Raw genomic sequence first — 18,576 nt, forward strand, 5'->3', positions numbered from 1 at the left:
AAAATATTGTAATTTGATGTTGTTGGACTTCGAAACTGCCTAGTATATTCCAATAGAAAATTTTGAAGTACAGTACTGGTTTAATTTTGATACAGCAGGGTTGGATGAGCAGAGGTAAAAAAAGGAAGAGACAAAACTTTTCAGAACTGGAAACGTTTATATCAGAACTTTCATGATACAAAGAAGCAATTAATGAATGAGTTAAGTGACTACTTTACTCCAATATCCAGTGATCTTTTTGTTTATAGTTACTACAGTATATTATTTTTAATATTTTTCCTTCATTCATTTGAACTACAAAAACATCCATCAGTTACTTTAGTAAACTTGTTTCTTTAGGATTTGCAATTTTATATGTTACTTCAATATTTCACTAGTTCCTTGTTATGCTTCAAGAACTTAACATGTATACCTGTATAATTTTTTTTTACATTTCAGTTCTGCACTTAATTAATCTCTTCACTCCTCTTTTCTCTGCACACCATATCACATATTTTACCATCATTTAAAGGACAGTAACATCCAAGATCACCCAAGTAACAACACTGGGTTGTCTTTGATGCATCTGTTCCAAAAATGTTGAAAAGAAAGTCGGTCCCTCTTCCGTTTCTTCAAAGCGGTGTACCAAACCCTACTTTCCTGTTTGCCAATCATCCAATAGTCGTGGATTGGTTATTAAAATTTCTCTAAATTTACTTTGATTCACTGCAGTAAACTTAGATCCATGTAATTCCAAGTTTAATGGAGGTCTGAATAGCTTGTTCCTAGATCAAGACAATTGGAAATTAATTTCCAATTGCTACATTATAGTACTCTTATTAATAGTACTGGAGGTCCCCGGGTTACAAACGGGTTCCGTTCCTGAGGCCATTCTTAAGTCGGATTTGTATGTACGCAAGTCAGAACACATGCTATGTGCTTACCGTACGTACAAAACAATGTTTAAAATAACACTATCATAGCCTAAGTCCTTATACATCTAAAATCACTTAATTAAGACCAAAGAAGAAATAGAATGACAAAATACAGTAAATGAAAGTAACAAATAAGTTGACAAGTAAATCAAATACTGAAAATCTCAAGTTTAACCCCGTTTGTATCGGTGGGCGTTCGTAAGTCGGGGACCTCTGTAATGAGAAAATCCTCTTGTTGTCTTAGGCTCAGAATTGGCTCAGCCATGTCAATATTGTTAATATTATGCACTCTGTCTGTATTTTTCTGGCTAAATAAACTGTTTCAATATTAATAATGTAAAAAAATTGAAACGAAGCAAAAATTGGTCACATACTGTATACACATCTAGTCAGTCAGTATCTTGACCCTTTTCATGAATGTACATGGTTCTCTTTCTATACTTTCACTTTTATCCTCTTCACCACCAATCGGCTCATTAGCTGCTTGGGTGTCTGTCACGTCTCTGTTACGCACTGTTGGCAAGTACTGGGCATGCACTGGCTCCTGAATGTATCAACCTTCTCCAGTGCTTGTCAAGTCTGTTCTTGAAACAGCTCACACTCGGTGCCATCACAACACTCTGGCAGGTTGTTCCAAGAGTTCACAACTTTCACTCCAAAAAAATTAGCCCTCTCAGTTTTCTGGACTTGCAGTTTCAACTTTGAGCTGTGATCCTTTGTGGGGCAAATATCTGTCAGCTCCAGGTAAGATTACTCGACTGAGTAGTGCTCTTTGTGATGTTTATACACTTCAATTAGGTCCCCCCCCCTGACCATCTGTAGTACAAGCTCGGCAATTGCAGGTACGTACTCTAATCTGTGTAGCGGAGGTGCCAAAGTGCCGGCACCAGTTTGGTGGTGGTCCTTTGGACATTTTCAATCAACTGACAGTCCCTAGTATATCTCGAGGACCAAATGGGGTGACAGATCCCCAGGGGGGGGGGAGTACCTCGCTCATGAAGATTGTTACAAGGGGCCTAACCGTTTAGATATCTGAACGACCGACCTTTTAAAACCTAATAATTTAGTTGCTTGGTTCACCTTCTCTCAATGGCCCGAGAACTTCAGTCCTTTTCACATTCAGTCTCAATTAATGCAGATTCTTCGTCCCTTTGGGCCATATGATACGCCTCCTTACCATTGGTAGGTCCCAGGTGCATCCTCTTACACTTCGTGACATTGAATCTTAGCAGCCATTTCTTCGATCATGCTTGAAGCTTTGAGATCTTTCTGCAGCTCTTTACAGTCCGGTTGGTTCTTAATTTTCCTAAATAACTTGACATCCACAAACATTTGTATAGAGGAATGTATAGCTTCTGGCATACCCTTTATGAAGCAAACAAACAACAATGGGCCCAGTACACTGCCCTGTGGTATCCTGCTTGTCACGGGTACACATGACCATTTCGTGCCATTAATCACCACACACTGCAATCCTAGAGAAAGTCTCTGATCCACACTAGGACACTTCCCTGAATCCTATACCCTTCCAGTTAAATTTTAGTATATATATACACACACAGTTTCTCCGCGACTTACGACATATTCGACTTGCGACAACCTGGACATACGACGGCCATGGTCGTATAAAATATATTTTACATTAAGTATTTTCAAGTCCCGACGTTAGTGATCTCGCTGTGTAGGACACGTGTACATGTACTGGTTTCAGATACTTCACATTCAGCATCTTGGTATGGGGTTAAGAGGGTTATTTTTCGTGTTACAGTACAAGACAATGTACTGTACATCAGTCTTGGGATTGTAAGAGATTCACCTATGATAAGTCCTAAAAATCATATTACATATATTAGTATTTAGTTAAATCATGATCATGAAAGACGTGTAAGTCACTTGCCACAGACAAACACTACATCTAATAAATGTATCTGGAATAGTTATTCCTGTAACCATCAAAGAAAACGTTTGGACTAATATAGTGTACAATTCTAGTTGTGTGAAGATTGAATTTTTGCTGATTATATCTCAATTAGTGATTTTATTAGCTTCAGCTCTTATACTTATATGGTAATTTGACTTCTATTCTACTAAACAGTCCACACATGACATGACACACGGTGACAGCTAGGGCATGACATAGACGTAAACAAACAACATGGCGTCGGCGGAGGGAGGGAATTTTCAAGCTCAAGGTGATTCCTAAGTTATATATTTATATAATTCAAGTTAAAGTAATAAGATAGAATTTCATTTGGAAATTGTAAGGTATTAGTGTTGAGTGTACACGAACATGTCCTTGTTTAGAGACGTAACACTGTCTCATGGCCGTCTACAGCTGGACGGTCATTATATTTCTACTAATGGAAGTGCTACACGTACAGCAGCTCTCTAACGGGGCACAGGTCATCCACCCACAACGGGGCCTAGTGCATTGTGTACTCTATATGTGAGGTACCCCAACCGACTTAAACCTAAACTAACATCTTACGTTTTCGTGAACTATTAAGTGGTTGTGTATATCAGTTAATATACAAGATCAATAAGAACCAATAGTAAAATTTTAGATATAACAGTTTCGGTCATCCAGCTAATTTTAGGATTTTAAGTTACCACTGTCAGAGAGGTTTAGGTTAGGTCTGGTAGGTTAGGTTGGAACTGTGATTTTCTGATGGTTTATGATGTGTTTTGGCTGATTCTGATCTCCCAAATGATCTAAACGATCATTTTATCGAATATTAGAATCACGATGGCTAGCAATCATTTTCATTTGTATTAAAGTTTAACATTCATTCTACTTAATTTACATGTGGTGCATCTGGGATGTTCCTACACTATCAGATAATGTATTGTATTGTTACTGTACATTATATTATATCCTATTCAAAAAGTGATCCAATCAAACCTACCTAACCAAACTTAACCTACTCTCAAGTCCTAACCTATCCTGATATATTACAGTTACGGTATCTTCTATTTTGTATTGCGCACTCACGGTAAAATAGCATCAGTAGGAACTTACCGGTCACGGCAAAATATCCATTGCCATATATATACAGTATATAGAAAACTGACCCTAACCAGCCTACTGAAATAGATAAAATAAAACTTTCCAATCCTAGGAAGTTAGGTCAGGTTCAGGTAGGTTTGTTTTGTGTTATCAATGTACAATAAATTATTTGTCACTTGTTATGGGACATTCATGTCCAGGGGTTATTGTAATGTTTCACAACATGAAAACACAGGGAAGATAAACGGGGAACGGGAATATTTGTAATACTTGTACACTAGAAACTGCCATGATATACGTATTAAGTATTAAAACATATTTACACTATATACACAAATGTGAAAATGAAAGTACATCAACTACAACTGAGAAACAACAAAAAGACCAGAACCTCTCATCTTACAATTAGCACATGGAATAAGTGTTACCTATCACACTATACATTATAATTATAATCCTAATCCATATATACAAAGTAAACTTAGCTGTGAGGTGACCACTCAGTAGCACAGGGCACAGCTGGTCAGCATGCCAGGAAGCCAGGGGAGTGAATGAGTGAGTCACAGTTGCTGGTAGACCTACCAACTAACCTCACAGAGTTGCCAGGTTGTTTACAAGGATGTAAACATTGACACAAATAATACATAATTTACAATACAACAATATACTGTACTATATAACCTACAACAATACATATCACAAACAAATATAATACAAACATAACATAACACTTGTAAGATGAAAAAGAATAATCATAATGAGTAACTCCCTCCTTGAATGAGCTGACTACCTAGTTCCCATCACACACTGTAAGAGAATAAGCTGTTTAGGTATGAAAACATTACTGAGGCAAAATCATCAACCTAATAATAATAGAAATTTGCCATAAATCCTAGCTATATTTTAGTATAATTTAAGCTGTTGCAGGTTTCTTTTTTGTTAAATGGAAGTGTTAATATCTATGACACATTCTATGTCTTTTAGTGCATATATAAACAATTAACAGTGGCTTCTCAGATAGCATCCAGACATCAGAGAGTAGTGTTGAAAATTAAAACATTGGAAAGCCAAAAGTAGGAAATTTGCAATACCATCACCCACTTCTTTCTATTCATGAAGTCAAGTACAAGTTTTATGATACTTATAGAATATTTCCCTAAAGTACCTTGTATTCCCGTGAGTCTGATACCTAAAGAAATTAATGCAGTACATTTACTGTACAGTACAGTACAGTACTGTACTTCAGGTTATGATGATATAGTAGCTATACAGGTACAATGAGGTCAGTGAACTGTGGATAAGCTTCACAGTTGTCAGTGATACTGCAACCTGTTTTTTTCAATATTTAGTAACTATTATTTATGTTCATAGCCAAAGGTTTTTTCTGTATGTAATGAGAAATAGAAAATAACCCTTTGTTAAATTCTTTAATCTGTTCACGGTGTCGTCCGATGTCATAATTATTCCCAGTAGGTTTCATTCCTTTGAATGTGGATAGCTAGTGAAAATTCATGTATTTTTATGAAAAATGTTGAAAGAATAATATTTTTTTTAGCTAACTCAGGTTTTCTGCAGGTGGTTGAATCAAGTGTGAATTTTACTTGACCAACTTCTTATCATACATTCTTAAGTACAGTACATTAGTTCACCACCCTGCATGAGTACAATATTTATGTATGACAGTATAATGGCACATCTCTACAGTATATATTTATGTTTATCTACATTCTGGAAAGATCATAGAAGTTGAGGTCCGAGAGCACTACTGAATCATTTTATGTCATTTGCAGATATGGAGCCGTCTTTGCTGAGCCTTGAAAAACTTGACCGCTCCAGTCCGGATTTGTGGCCAGAACAGAGTAAGTAACTTGGTGTCATTTATAAAGGGTGATCAAGAAATGGTTATAAGTGCTGGTCAAACTGGGCCAGATGTTGTAGGCTGGACAGCACAGAAAGTTATTGTTGTGAAAGAGTGATCTTAACAGAGCTGGGTGATGCAGGTGATAAGGTTCTTCCTTGATGTTTGATAAATTACTTGATCGCATATAAGAACCATGTCCTCAGAATACAGTATTGTGAACAATTTTATATCTTGGGTTTTAGTTTTATTGTTTAAGGGAGTAGGGGGGTTACTGTTTTTTAACATATTGTACATTAGTTTTTATCCTGAACTTCCATAGTATATTATTGGCTATGGTGCAAGTCAATTTGTTTCATACCCCATGGATGGGGAGGTGGAATATCGTTCAACATGCTGAAGATTCAAAGGGGAGATACTGGTTCTTCTTTTAATAATAGGGGTGTGTCTATACTTTAATGGGCTGCCAGGCCTGTAATGCAGTCCTTACCAACTTTTACTTTTTCACTCGTGTAAAATTTGTAACAAAAATACAGTACACACATTACCAATTAGTACAGGTATTGTACTGTGCTTTTAGTGATCAGGCATCAGTTGTGTGAAGTTTGTAATAAGTAACAGTTCTGTATTAGTTCCAGGAGTGTACGAGTTTGCCCCTGTGATGTCCCCACAACTTAGCCCAGACCCACAGAATTTGGACCTTGAGGAACCAGATTACAACCTCCTTTACCGTGAGTATGGTTTTAGGACTGTAGCTATAGGGGTGGTGCAGTTGATAGAGTTTTTGTGATATATTTTTATTTATTTATTATGGGTAAGTTTATGCTGCAGTAAGTTTTGTTGATTTGTTATATGACTTTCTTTTCCCTGATATACACTTGTTTAGTATACTGTATTTAAGTGTTTTTTTTTATCCATTCCTTTTCAGTTTTCCTTTTTCTTCTGCTTTCCATCTATGTAAATTTTCTGAGGAAATCCTTATCCATTCTGGAAGTTCTTAATTCTCACTGCAACCAAGAAGTGATTGTATACTGTATGTAAAAGCAAAACCAGCTGTGAAATTTTGGGGCAGTTGCTTCAACTGTTTCTATAATCTTCATCTTTTAAATGTGTAGAGTTAATCCCTTCTAGGAGGAAAAATTCTTAAGGCATCAGAGGTGCACAAGTAGAGCAGAAAGTAGCAACTGGGAAAATGAAAAGATAGCAAGGATTCCATTAAGATATGGAGAAATGTAACAGAATTAGGCTTGGCTGAAGAAAAGATCATCTGAAGGATATGGACAGACCTTAATGTCTCCCATTTTAATGTCATCATGGCAAACTAAGACCAGTGCATTAATTGCATGCAAATATTTAAATTACATTTTAAGTACAGTATACCATATGTCTTTGACAACAAAATTTTATCTTGCAAGGGAGAATTTGATATTTGAAATCTCTATTGAAGTTTTCATATTTTTATTTTTATTCTGCATCTTAAAGTGTCCTTTTTTCCAACAGAATTCCGGCTGCTTACAGCTTTGGAAATAATTGAAGAGGTCAAGAAACTTCAGAATGTAGCATACCAGCTGGGCCTGGAAGAAGCCAAGGAAATGACCCGTGGCAAGTACCTCCACATCCTCAACAACAGGAAAGAGAAGTGACTCAGTCAAAAGGTAGTGTAAGGAAAAATAGAGCAAGTCTTAACTAATGAAATAATAGAAGAAAAAAAATTGAAATTTAATTTCTCTTTATAATTTGCCTTGCTGCTTGAATGCCATAGTGCTTTCCACTATGTCTAAAAAGGCATTTTTTACTGTGTAGGCACATAAGAGGGAATTAATCAAAAGGAATTATAAAGTTTTATAGGCTTTGTAGATCCCAGTTTTATGAGGTTTACTTGGTATTTTTTTATGATTAAGTTAAACATAATGTTTGTAGTACTGTACAGTAATGAGTTCTAGATGTGATAATATGAACTATACAGTACATAAAAGATATAGTACTGTATCCTCAGTGAGAAAAAGTGATATTGTATTAATATTGAAGTCAAGTTCAGATATACATTAATATTCAAATCTGTGCTTAAATATTTAATATCAGTGACAAAGGATAATAATTTTGTAAAGTGTTGTTTGTATATACCATAAAAAGTAACATATATAAGCCATTTTATCAACATTAACTTGTCATAGGATACTGATCAGTGATAGTGTTTTAAAGTACAGTAAATAATCTCATATTTTAGAATTAACAGCATTTTGTCGTATCTGTACTTAAATTATTCGTAATACTGTAGTGTATTTTCTTAATTAATTTTACATTAACAAAGGAAGATTACCTTAAAGACGAATATTTTTTTCTGTAAAAAAAGAAAAACAAACAAGCTTTAGTTCCATTAACATTATTTTTTTAAATTATACAGTGGTATCATGTGATATGATATTAGTTTGGCATTGAGTAGGTAGTCAAGCTTCAAGTAGGACCAAGGACGTACTGGTTAAGCCCAAAGGACATGCAAAGATTTAGCTTTATTCATACACTGTACAGGCAGTCCCCGAGTTACGATCGTCCGACTTGTGATCATCCACACATAGGAATGGGATCCCAATACATTCATTGCAAAAAGTATTTTATTATTCTATATTGTTTAGCATCACTTTATTAACAGTATTTACATTATTTGTTATGTATGGGATATTATTGTTTTATATGGGCAGGGTTTTGCTTTAATCTAAACTATGGAATTAACACTATTCTGACTTATGAACAAATCAACTTACGATTAGGATTCAGAAACGTATATCCCTGTCGTATGCCGGGGACTGCCTATGCTTAGTTTTCTTTTCCAGAACCTATGATTTTTTTTTTTTTTTTTTATCATGATCTGACTCCTGGGCTGTAGCTTGTCTTTATGTGCAGAATTTAGACCTGCAGTACATTAAGTGTTGCTGTGAACATTGAGGGTTGTATTTAGCTCAAGCTGTGCACTCCCATGTTAGTATCCTGTGTGTTCCTTTTGGCCAATTTTTACGCTGTTGTGTGCAGAATGACTTTATTCACCGGTGATATATAGTTCAGTAATGAAGGCATACATTCACAGGTTGAAATGCTACTAAATCTTTTTTGCATTAGAAAAGGAGTGGGCGATATAAGCAATTGAAAAAATCAAGAAATTTTACTACAGGTAAAAATTTGTATTTCATTTAACGTACATGCTGTAGATGTCAAAATTGGTTAAACAGCACTGGCCAGTGTTCAAACATTGCTGTCTAGGGCTCGACACACTTGAGGTAATAGCAATGTATTTTTTTGAAAGATGCTTAAGGAGCATATCATATTTTGAATGTAAAATTTACCATTTATGATACAGATGATCTTTGATGTGCTTATTACAGTATATGTATTTTTATTTGACTGGTGAATTTTTTATACACTAAACCCTCAATATTTTGGTTTGTTAGGAGCTTTGGCCTTGCTGAAGTACAATAGCGTACTGAATTTCACACCCGTTTTGGTATGATGCCAAAATTCATCTCACTTATATCTTTTTGCTGAAGAGTGAAGTGAAGAACATGTAAAGTCAGCCAAGTGGGGACTGCGACAAAATGTTCTGGAGTATACTACAGAGGGACTTCCACGTCTTCATACACCAGAACATTTTGACGCAATTTCTACTTGGTGAACGTAAATTGAGGGAATAAAACTATTTACACTACAGAAAGTCTAACCAACAAATAGTTCTGCTACACCCTGGTCCATCACCGCTGCCCCTCTGTTAGATAAAGTAAATACTGTACGACCTCTGTGCCAATGTCAGTCTCCAGATTTTTTTTTTTTTTCAGAATCTCTATACTATAGTGTATATTGTACGTACTTTTTGTCATGCTGATTAAGAACCTGGGGTTAAAAACGTTAAAAATTTGGTAATTTCTTTCCCTAATTGTTCTTGGAATAATTTCTTTAATTTTCTAACCCAAATTATTTGCCATCTAAAATTTCTTTATGGTGCTTACCTGTTACTCTGGATGTGCTGTCCCATATCAAATTAGTTAAACACGTAGTTTTCCAATTCAAAAGAAGAGGTGTTTTCGGCCAAAATATTCACCAAGGGAAATGGGTTGTTGTTTCAGCCATGATTTATAAAGTTTTTGTATTGTTAAAAAGTTAAATTTAAGTACTTATTGACACTGCTCAAGTTGGTGAACCTAATTTTAGCATTCATAATTATGAATACGGCAATTGCCTACACGCCAAAATTTACCTCAGAATTTCATCAGCACCAAAACCTACTGAATTAGCATGAATTATTGAGGGTTCAGTGTGCATAAATAACAGTGTATAGTTTTGCTCAATCTTGTTTACTGTTTAGGTAGTGAAACTCATTTTGTTAAAGCTGTTTATTGCCCATACAATGTGCAGTTGCAGGGATTAAAATTTTTATATATCACATTTCTACATGTTTTGTAAATGATAGATACATAGTACAGTATATACAACATAGATGACAAGTAGTGCCGATCCTAGAATGTACATTAATAGTAGATGTAAATATTAGTTGGCTGGTTGTCGTAATGTCTTGATGACTGTAGCCTGTAAAACAGGATGCATAATTATCCTACATGGTACAAATTATGAAGACAAGCTAAGATACTACTAAATAAAATATGCAGTTTTAATTGTTTGTGACTCAATGCTTATACATATCGAGTATGTCAATTTGAAAATCCAATCTACAACAGAACAACCTTCAACATAAAAAGTAAATATATCTCTGAACACATTCTTTAGCGGAGACAATAATATCTACAAACCATGGCTGTTAACATAATTATACACATTTCTTTCTTTCTGCAGTAATATCCAACAAGATTAAGTTTACCTGTTTAATGTCTTTGGTTTATTGCATGTCTGGGTAAACCCACTAAAAGTAAAGGTATGTGCAACATCATTTATGCCAAAGTTTTTCCATGAAATATAAATACATGTATTAATGACATCCTTCATGTTGGGTTGATGATGTTTTCTTTTCTTCACTTTGTACAGCTTATGGATTCACTGCTGGCATTTTTACTCTTCAAACTTATCTAAATCATCAAATGATTTAGTTTTGTGTGCTCTGAAAGAGAAATTTCAGTTAGTGCAAATTAGAACAACCAAAATATTGGTAAATTTTAATTTTTTGGGACAATTCAGGTGCCTAAATTAACACGAAGACTATAATCTTGGGTGTCATTTTACTGGTAAATTTGTGTGTTAGGCAAGAAGACTATAGTCCTTATGACATTTTACTGGCAAATTTGTGTGTTTTAGGTACCCAAGACTATAATTTTAGTGTAATTTTACAGGGAAATTTGTGTGTTTTACAAACCCAAGACTATAGTCCGAGTCATTTTACTGGCATATTTGTGTGTTGTAACCACACAAATTTACCAGTAAAATGACACCAAGACTATATAGTCTTGGGTGCCTAAAAATTATACCATGACTATAATCTTGGGTGCCTAAAACACAAATTTGCCAGTAAAGTCACACCAAGACAGACTATAGTAGAGTGCCTAAAACACACAAATTTGCCTGTAAAATCACACCAAGGCTATAGTCTTGGATGCCTAAAATGTCACCAAGACTATAGTCTTGGGTGCCTAAAACACACAAGTTTATCAGTAAAATGACAACAAGGCTATATAGTCTTGGTGTTATTTTACTGGCAAATTTATAATAATTAACGATTTATTGAAAGAGCATGGCAGCCGGAAGTCTGAAAATACACAGATGCATAATTGGGGAATGGGTCTCTTGATTGACAAATAATATACAAGAAACAAGTGATACAAATATGATATATAATATCTAGGTGGGGAGAAGCTCAAACTACAGGGCATTTCAACATAGTGACAGTGCAAAAAAGGTAAAATTGACTGAGTGAATACACTGGTTGATTACAAGTTGTTGATAAATTTTACAATGGTTGGGACTGGGCTTGTTCTTATAACGATCAGTTAGTGCTCGTATGGGCTGGATATGGTTGTGGTGTCGAACAGCAATTTGCAGACGAGTTATCTTGGGTGGAAGTAGGAGTCCGTGTCGAGGATGGTGCAGAAGCTTCTCACCAAATTTGCAGAGGAGGTTGTGGTAATGGTCAGAGAGAGCCCTCATTTGCACTTTTTCTAGGTGTTTGCATTGTGTGGCATTTAAGGAGGAAGACCAGGCAGGGAAGGCATAGGTGAGCTTGGAAGTATGAATGTTGAGTACGGGTAAACATTGAGGAGCTAGGGCATAGGAACTCCGAGGGACTTGAGTCGGCGGAGGAGGTGGAGACGAAAACTGGAGGATTTGACAACTTTACTGACATGTGCTTTCCAATTTAGTTTGTTATCTATAGTGATACCGAGGAGCTTAGTGGAGTCCACATCCTTGAGCGTGTTGGGGCTCAAAGTAAAGGTAGGAGGTGGGACAACGTCAGAGGAGAGGTTGATGTACATAACCATGGTCTTGGTATGGTTGATGGTGACGTGGTTGTTGGTAGCCCAATTTGGAGACTGTTCAATAAATCCTGGAGGGCTGTATAGTCGGAAGCCGAGTTGTTGACACTGATCTCAATGGTGGAGTTGTCGACATATTTTCAGCGAGCAGAGGTTTCTCTTAGGGCATCATTGATAAGCATAAGGAAGCAGAGAGGTCCCATCTTGGTGGACACCACAGGTGAATGACCGAAAAGTGGAGACAGCCCCTCGGAAGCGTACGGCTTGGTATCTGTCACTGAGGAAGTCTGTAAGCCATGGTATAAGACTTCTTCGAAACCCAAGGTCGATAGCTTTTTTTTTATTAAATTGTGGTCGACTAGGTTAAATGCTTTGGTGAAGTCAAAGAAGGCGACAGCCACAGACGTTTTTTGCTTTTCCAGATGGCGGTATATATAGTCGAGAAAGCTGACAAGACAGTGGTGGAGGAAGTTTTCATATTGCCCAATTGCTGAAGATACATGGCGCCTGCAATATCAGCATAAACCCAGTCAAACACGAAACTTTCACAGATTAAGCTGGGTATTGTGGTGATGGCAATGGGTCGTACCTCATTTAAGGATTCTGGGCTGGTTGAGTTGGGCATGGGTGACACATATGAGGTCTTCCAGTCAGCTGGGCATCTTGCTTGGCTGAGGGAAGCATTGATGATGAAGCAGAGTAGTTTAGCTAGTTCCAGGGAGAACTCCTTGTAGTGTTTCATTAGTAAGTCAATGGAGGTGGTGGAGCGAGTTAACTTCAGTTTGTCTAGACGTTTTGCTACTTCAAATTTTTCTACTAAGTCAGTGGGAAAGGGTAAGCAGGGAGACTGGTTGTGTCAAGCCAGGGGAGCGTCTTGCTTATAGTAGCGAATGGTGGACATCTGTTGATATCTGTTGTTGTGGACGAACGGAAGTGTTTGTCCGCGGTGGCCATAAACACGCTGGCAGCACTTTGAGGGCCACTGACATTGGTAGACATCTGTTGATATCTGTCTAGTTGTAAACACTGCAAGTCCTTTTTAGCTTTAAGCACCCCAGAGGAGGCAGATGGACGTTTTCCAGGCATGCTCAATAGGGAAAACAGCTTTCAACACTAAAAAGGTATGTGATAAACACACAATGCAAATGAGAGCACAGAGAAAAAGTAGAGCTGGTGTGAACTGAGAAAGCGATACACGGGAAGCTTGCTGGACGTCGTCACAGTTGTTGTACAGAATACACTCCTGTACTTCATTATTTTCATCATTAGTAGTAATAATCTTTATTATTACATTATAATAATTATTATTATTAATAATAATATTAAAATCGTTGATGTTGATATGGCCGACTTTATAGTAATAACTTACAAGCACCTCACCAGGCATCACACGTGACTCCACTGCCAGGCGCATACGCGCGGCAAACTTAAACTGTCTTGAGTGCGTTATTTCAAAAATAGGTGTGCGTAAATTATATTTTGGTATTAATTGAACAATCGCTTTATTCCAAAAACTCTTAAATCAAACGCGAGTTACCTGTACAATGGGTTTGACCAATTTCTGAAATCTTGCTTATAAAGTGGTCAGTTACTACATTAAGGTTGTGGACCCCTGCTCTACAACCTTATTCAAGATGCAGCATTTTTATCAAAACATTTCTAAGCTATGAAATATTTAGGCATAAAGAAAAAAAATCAAATACTGTACTGTACAGGATGACTGACAATAACTTTCCAATAAATAGGATTTATATGGCACGTCGATAGGTATTAGGTTAGGCAGGTCTCTTGCAACAATGAAACTACTGTCTACTCTAGCTACACCCTTCTACTGAACTTATGCATACAATTAATGATGATTAAATAACAGCCACTTATACATCTTACAAGGTTGTAAGGGCAAGGAAAATGCCTTTACCAACTTAAGAAGAGTAACCAGAAGTAACAAGGCACTGTTAAGGTATTACCTTTTCTTTGAAGGAGTCCGACGACCCACGTGAAGCACCACTTTTCCACTGCGGATGGCCTTAAACATAGCTATTGCCTCGGCATGACTTGCTCCAGCTAGGCTCTCGCCATTTACAGCGAAAATCTCATCTCCTGAGAAATAAAATTACAGCGATACAAAATATCAATTGATATTTATGCCTCCACTACACACAGTATACAGTAAGTACACTGATTTGTACCTGTTTGTCTTGTCTTTCCATGTAAATGTACTTCTGTCCCAACCAAGTTTGTGAAGACACTAGAAGTGAGCTATGACATTTTGAAGGGTTTTTATGAACATCCTTGAATTACTTGAAAAAACTGTCAAGCTTTCTGATATATTTTTACATAAGTGGGGGCATGAGAGTTTCACAAACCTAACTCTTGGTTTTTCTTCAATAGGAGAATCAGGCCCTCCCTTGCATATTTTACAAGATTACTATCAATTCTTATCGACCTAAGCAAGTAGGATGAACAATAAGTAAGTACAGTACAGTAAAATGTAAATACATACCCTCCTTTAGTGTTCCCTCCTCAACAGCTTGGCCACTTGGAAAAATAGTTTTAACAAAGATGCCAATATTGCCCTTCGGAGAGTCCCTTCCTCCAACAATAGAGAATCCAAGCCCCTTCTTGCCATGGCCCTTCTCAAAGACCACTGTATGGAAGGAGAGGTTGAGTGACTTGGGTCTACGAGGCAGTGTTGATGTAGAAGAAGAGCGATGTGTTCTCTGTTAATAGAGGAAGGAAAGTTACACTATTTACTGTCTTGGTTTACGACAATAATTCTTCATTAAATAAGTGTACAGCATTTTGTATTATTATTTCCTACCAGTTTCCCCAAAGTGAGCAATAGGGTTGTTCTTTCTCTGTCTGTCCTTGACAGCCTGTCCTCAACTCTTTCATTTCTCACAACATGAAAACAGCTTTTGAAATTTTCATTAAAGTCAATAAAAATTAGAGGAAAACATGATGATAATAAACATCATTAGTTTTGGATTTGATCAAAATCAGCCATCTGGTGACCATACTGCTTTTACTTGTCATTTATTTCACAGAAACCAGAGACCTCCTCATCAAACTTTACACAAGTTTAGAGGACAGTAAAATAGCAATGCACATCAAATAGCTCTTGGTTATGATTATAAATGACCTACTGGGCATCATTTTTTCCTTATCATTCATACAGACTCTCGATATGCTGTAAAAATATTATGACAGCATTGACTGTGAACTTAAGAAAAACTGAAGAATCATATCTGCCTCTTGTTTGTATAAAAATTGCACACACACACACACACCTGTTTGTAACAGCAGTGAGGACACTGCTGAAAAGAGATGTGAGAAAACTATGACTTTTCATTTGGTTGCCAACATTGTCCTCCCATAAACTTACCTGCCGTGATGTGGTATTAAGTCCAGTTCCGTGGCTGGATGCAACAGAAGCCATGGAAGTTATTGTCCTAGCTGACACCTGCGAGGCCTGTGAAGATGGCCGTTCATCAAATACTCCATCCTCAATCAATGGCAACAGCCGTCTGGGTTCATCCTCACCTGATGGAAGAGGCGATCCTAGATAAAAAAAAAAAAGGTTAAAGGCACAATTTAGTATTGGTTTTAGGAATGATGATATTGGGAAAGGAAAGGGTAGATATCAACACAAGGGTAGGTTAAGGTGAGGGTCTGTTATTGCTGTAGCTCCTGCTTCAAATGGATTCAAAGTAACCTTGAAGGACTGTCTAAGTCTGGTAAATGTCAAGCATATACTGTAGTAAGTTGATGAATTAGTATGTGGGGCAGCTTGTATTACAAAGAGAATGGATCTTGGGCGAGTTGGATCATTAATCTGTTGACATTGGTTTGGGGATGGGCGATGACCACAAAATAGCCTGGCAAGATATACAGTATACTGTATTACTGTAAGAGTACTTTAATTTTTCTGGGGAATGTGGTTTCTGAGGAGTGAATATCTGGTAGAGTTGTGTTCAGTATGCCATTTGGTTGAATAGACAATGGATGGGGGAAGTTGCTAAGTTGTGTATGTTTACAGACAGTTGTGTTGGCAGATTTTAGTGGGCTATTGCTGAACTTGCCTAAGTAGTGCTGTGCTATGTGGTGTTGTGGTCATGTGTGCCACTGAAGTGTAGGTGGTCTCGTAGTTGATGAATTCTTTATTCAGAATGTAGGTGGCTAATATTTATTATGGTAAAGCAACTTGTTATTTTGCCAAGGGCTTTGTTTTCAGTCTCAGGGTTTGAGGGGTCCAACTTAAGTAAGCATAGATTACTGTGGTGCAGATGACGTGTTAGTAGAGAATAATGCTGTTAGTGGTTCTTGTTGTAGGGTCTGTGTGTTTTAAGTGCACTGAGTTTGAATGTGGCATTGACATTAATGATATTTATGTGTTGAGTGAAAGTAAAGGGTACTAAGGGGTGTATGGGTCTGAAATGAGGAATTTAAACATGAATAAAAGGGAAGATATAATAAACTATATGATTATTAATATACCTACAGTTTTTTCCACTTACTAATATTTCAAATATATTTTCTATGCTATATTAAAAAGAAGTGTTTACTGTATAACCATAATCTTCTCTCTGTGGTACAGTCAAGGAAAGGTGTTTTTATCATCCCCTGTGATATCCTCAGTCAAGATACGTATCATGCATGACTCCATATCCATATTTGAATTACAGGGATGACTCAAAGTGAGATCCATGAGACATTAGTCGAATCTCCACTCATCTCTATTGTTGCGACCCTGCCACATCTTGGCTGGGGATATCACAGGGGGTATAGAAACACCTTTCTCTCACTGTACAATGAAATTTTTTAAATAATTACCTGATGAAGAGTCGGACACTGTGCGGACCATGACAGCTTTGACTACACCTTCCTCTCGGAGAGAGTCCAGACGTCGCCGTTTCCTAGGATCCCGCATGTCCCTACATCCTCTGGACTCTCTTGAACACACATGGAGGTCACTGTCACCAGGGAGATCATGAGAGCAGCAGTGTAGGTCATTAGGCAAGTCAGGCAGATCCCGAGAACCAATCCGATGATCAGGAGGCAGGTCAGGAAGATCACGGGGACAACACTGCCCTTCACCTAGCATGTCACTGGGCTCTAGATGGTGTCCTAAATCTCGTAGGTTCAGTGTATCATCTTCTAAATCATCATCTTCATGCCTGTGGTCATATTCATGACAATTCTTATGATAGGCATGGTGGCGGACATCTAAGGATGCCTCTTCCTCTTCATATGTGCTATCTACACGGGAGTCTACTCGAGTCTCCACTCGTGAGTCAACCCGTCCACTCGTCATCGATGCCACGTCAAAGTCTGAATAGAGGGACTCGTGTGCGGGGGTGTCTGGCTCCCGTGCCACTACAACATCAACCTCAGATGGTGTGTGGCGAAGGATATGACGTGCTTCCTCCAGAGTCACACCTCGTAGCCGCCTTCCGTTAACATTTATAATCTCATCCCCGACACGCAACCGACCATCCCTGTGGGTAAGTGAGGAGATGCAGTTATCCATGCTGACACTGATCAGTTGTATTATAACACAAAGTATTAATATCACTTATCCTCGACAATAGATATCATAAATAATGTTGCCTAATAAAATAAAAAGATACACTTTATGTAGTCAATTAAATGAAGTTTATTAACATGAAAATACTAAACCTGGTGAGTATACAGTCTAATCTAGACTCATAGGTACAGTATTGCAATGTTCATGGAGATCTTGTTGCATATTCAAGAAAAACACAAATAAGAAAATAAATGTGTTATACTGTACAACAGTCTCATGAGAGAACTAGTGACTCAGTTACAATTAGTGATACCTGTGTTAATCGTTATCATTTTACTTTCAGAATTATAGTGCAGAACATATCAGTGCAGTAGCACATTACAGCATGTCATTGCCACACAGAAAAAGACAAAGACATATCACTAGTTCTTTAAAACTGTGCCTAATAAAGACAACAGTAATCAGTTCTGATAATGAATCCGTGTCCTTTCTTACATGTTATAATCAACTCGTGTATGAAACAAGTGCTGAGAATAAATGGATGATAGAGCCAACACAAGATGATGATGGTAGGGTTGATGGCTCTGATAATGAAAATGAATAAGACTTAGAGTCTTAGACAGTCAAGCGACGGCTGCTTCAGTAATAATAATGATGAAGACAAAAACAAATATATCTATAATTTACTGAGGAACACAAGAGTTATCTTGGCATACAAGATTTGGAGTCACCTGTCTTTTCATGCCACCTGCTAATTTGCATTCATACCAATATCGTAAAAAACATGGTTGTTACAATGTTTCCAT

General features: G+C 37.1%; 2 protein-coding genes across 4 annotated transcripts in view; one reads left to right on the top strand and one right to left on the bottom strand.

Annotated features, from left to right (window-relative positions):
• The first annotated feature begins 1,536 nt into the window (after positions 1-1,536).
• On the top strand, positions 1,537-10,437 carry LOC121868325 (protein lin-52 homolog). Of its 2 annotated transcripts, none has more exons than XM_042368810.1 (4): positions 1,537-3,106; positions 5,712-5,780; positions 6,412-6,510; positions 7,280-10,437. In XM_042368810.1, the coding sequence occupies exons 1-4, from the start codon at positions 3,070-3,072 to the stop codon at positions 7,420-7,422; spliced, it is 348 nt and encodes a 115-aa protein (XP_042224744.1). In that variant the 5' UTR covers positions 1,537-3,069; the 3' UTR covers positions 7,423-10,437. The 2 variants fall into 2 exon arrangements, with proteins under 2 accessions (XP_042224744.1, XP_042224745.1); XM_042368811.1 differs by lacking the exon at positions 1,537-3,106 and adding an exon at positions 3,143-3,365.
• Positions 10,438-10,790: 353 nt separating this feature from the next.
• Positions 10,791-18,576, bottom strand: part of LOC121868324 — a 65,987-nt gene continuing 58,201 nt past the window's right edge. For both annotated transcript variants that reach the window (XM_042368807.1, XM_042368808.1), the window contains 5 exons: positions 17,077-17,741; positions 15,629-15,804; positions 14,747-14,963; positions 14,211-14,343; positions 10,791-10,877 (listed from right to left, as the gene is read on the bottom strand). In XM_042368807.1, coding sequence (XP_042224741.1) covers positions 10,829-10,877; positions 14,211-14,343; positions 14,747-14,963; positions 15,629-15,804; positions 17,077-17,741 — 1,240 coding nt within the window. In that variant the 3' untranslated portion in view covers positions 10,791-10,828. The remainder of the gene's footprint in view (positions 10,878-14,210; positions 14,344-14,746; positions 14,964-15,628; positions 15,805-17,076; positions 17,742-18,576) is intronic.

The sequence above is a fragment of the Homarus americanus genome, unplaced genomic scaffold, assembly GCF_018991925.1.
Source record: "Homarus americanus isolate GMGI-L3 unplaced genomic scaffold, GMGI_Hamer_2.0 scaffold19318, whole genome shotgun sequence".
Classification (NCBI taxonomy): domain Eukaryota; kingdom Metazoa; phylum Arthropoda; class Malacostraca; order Decapoda; family Nephropidae; genus Homarus; species Homarus americanus.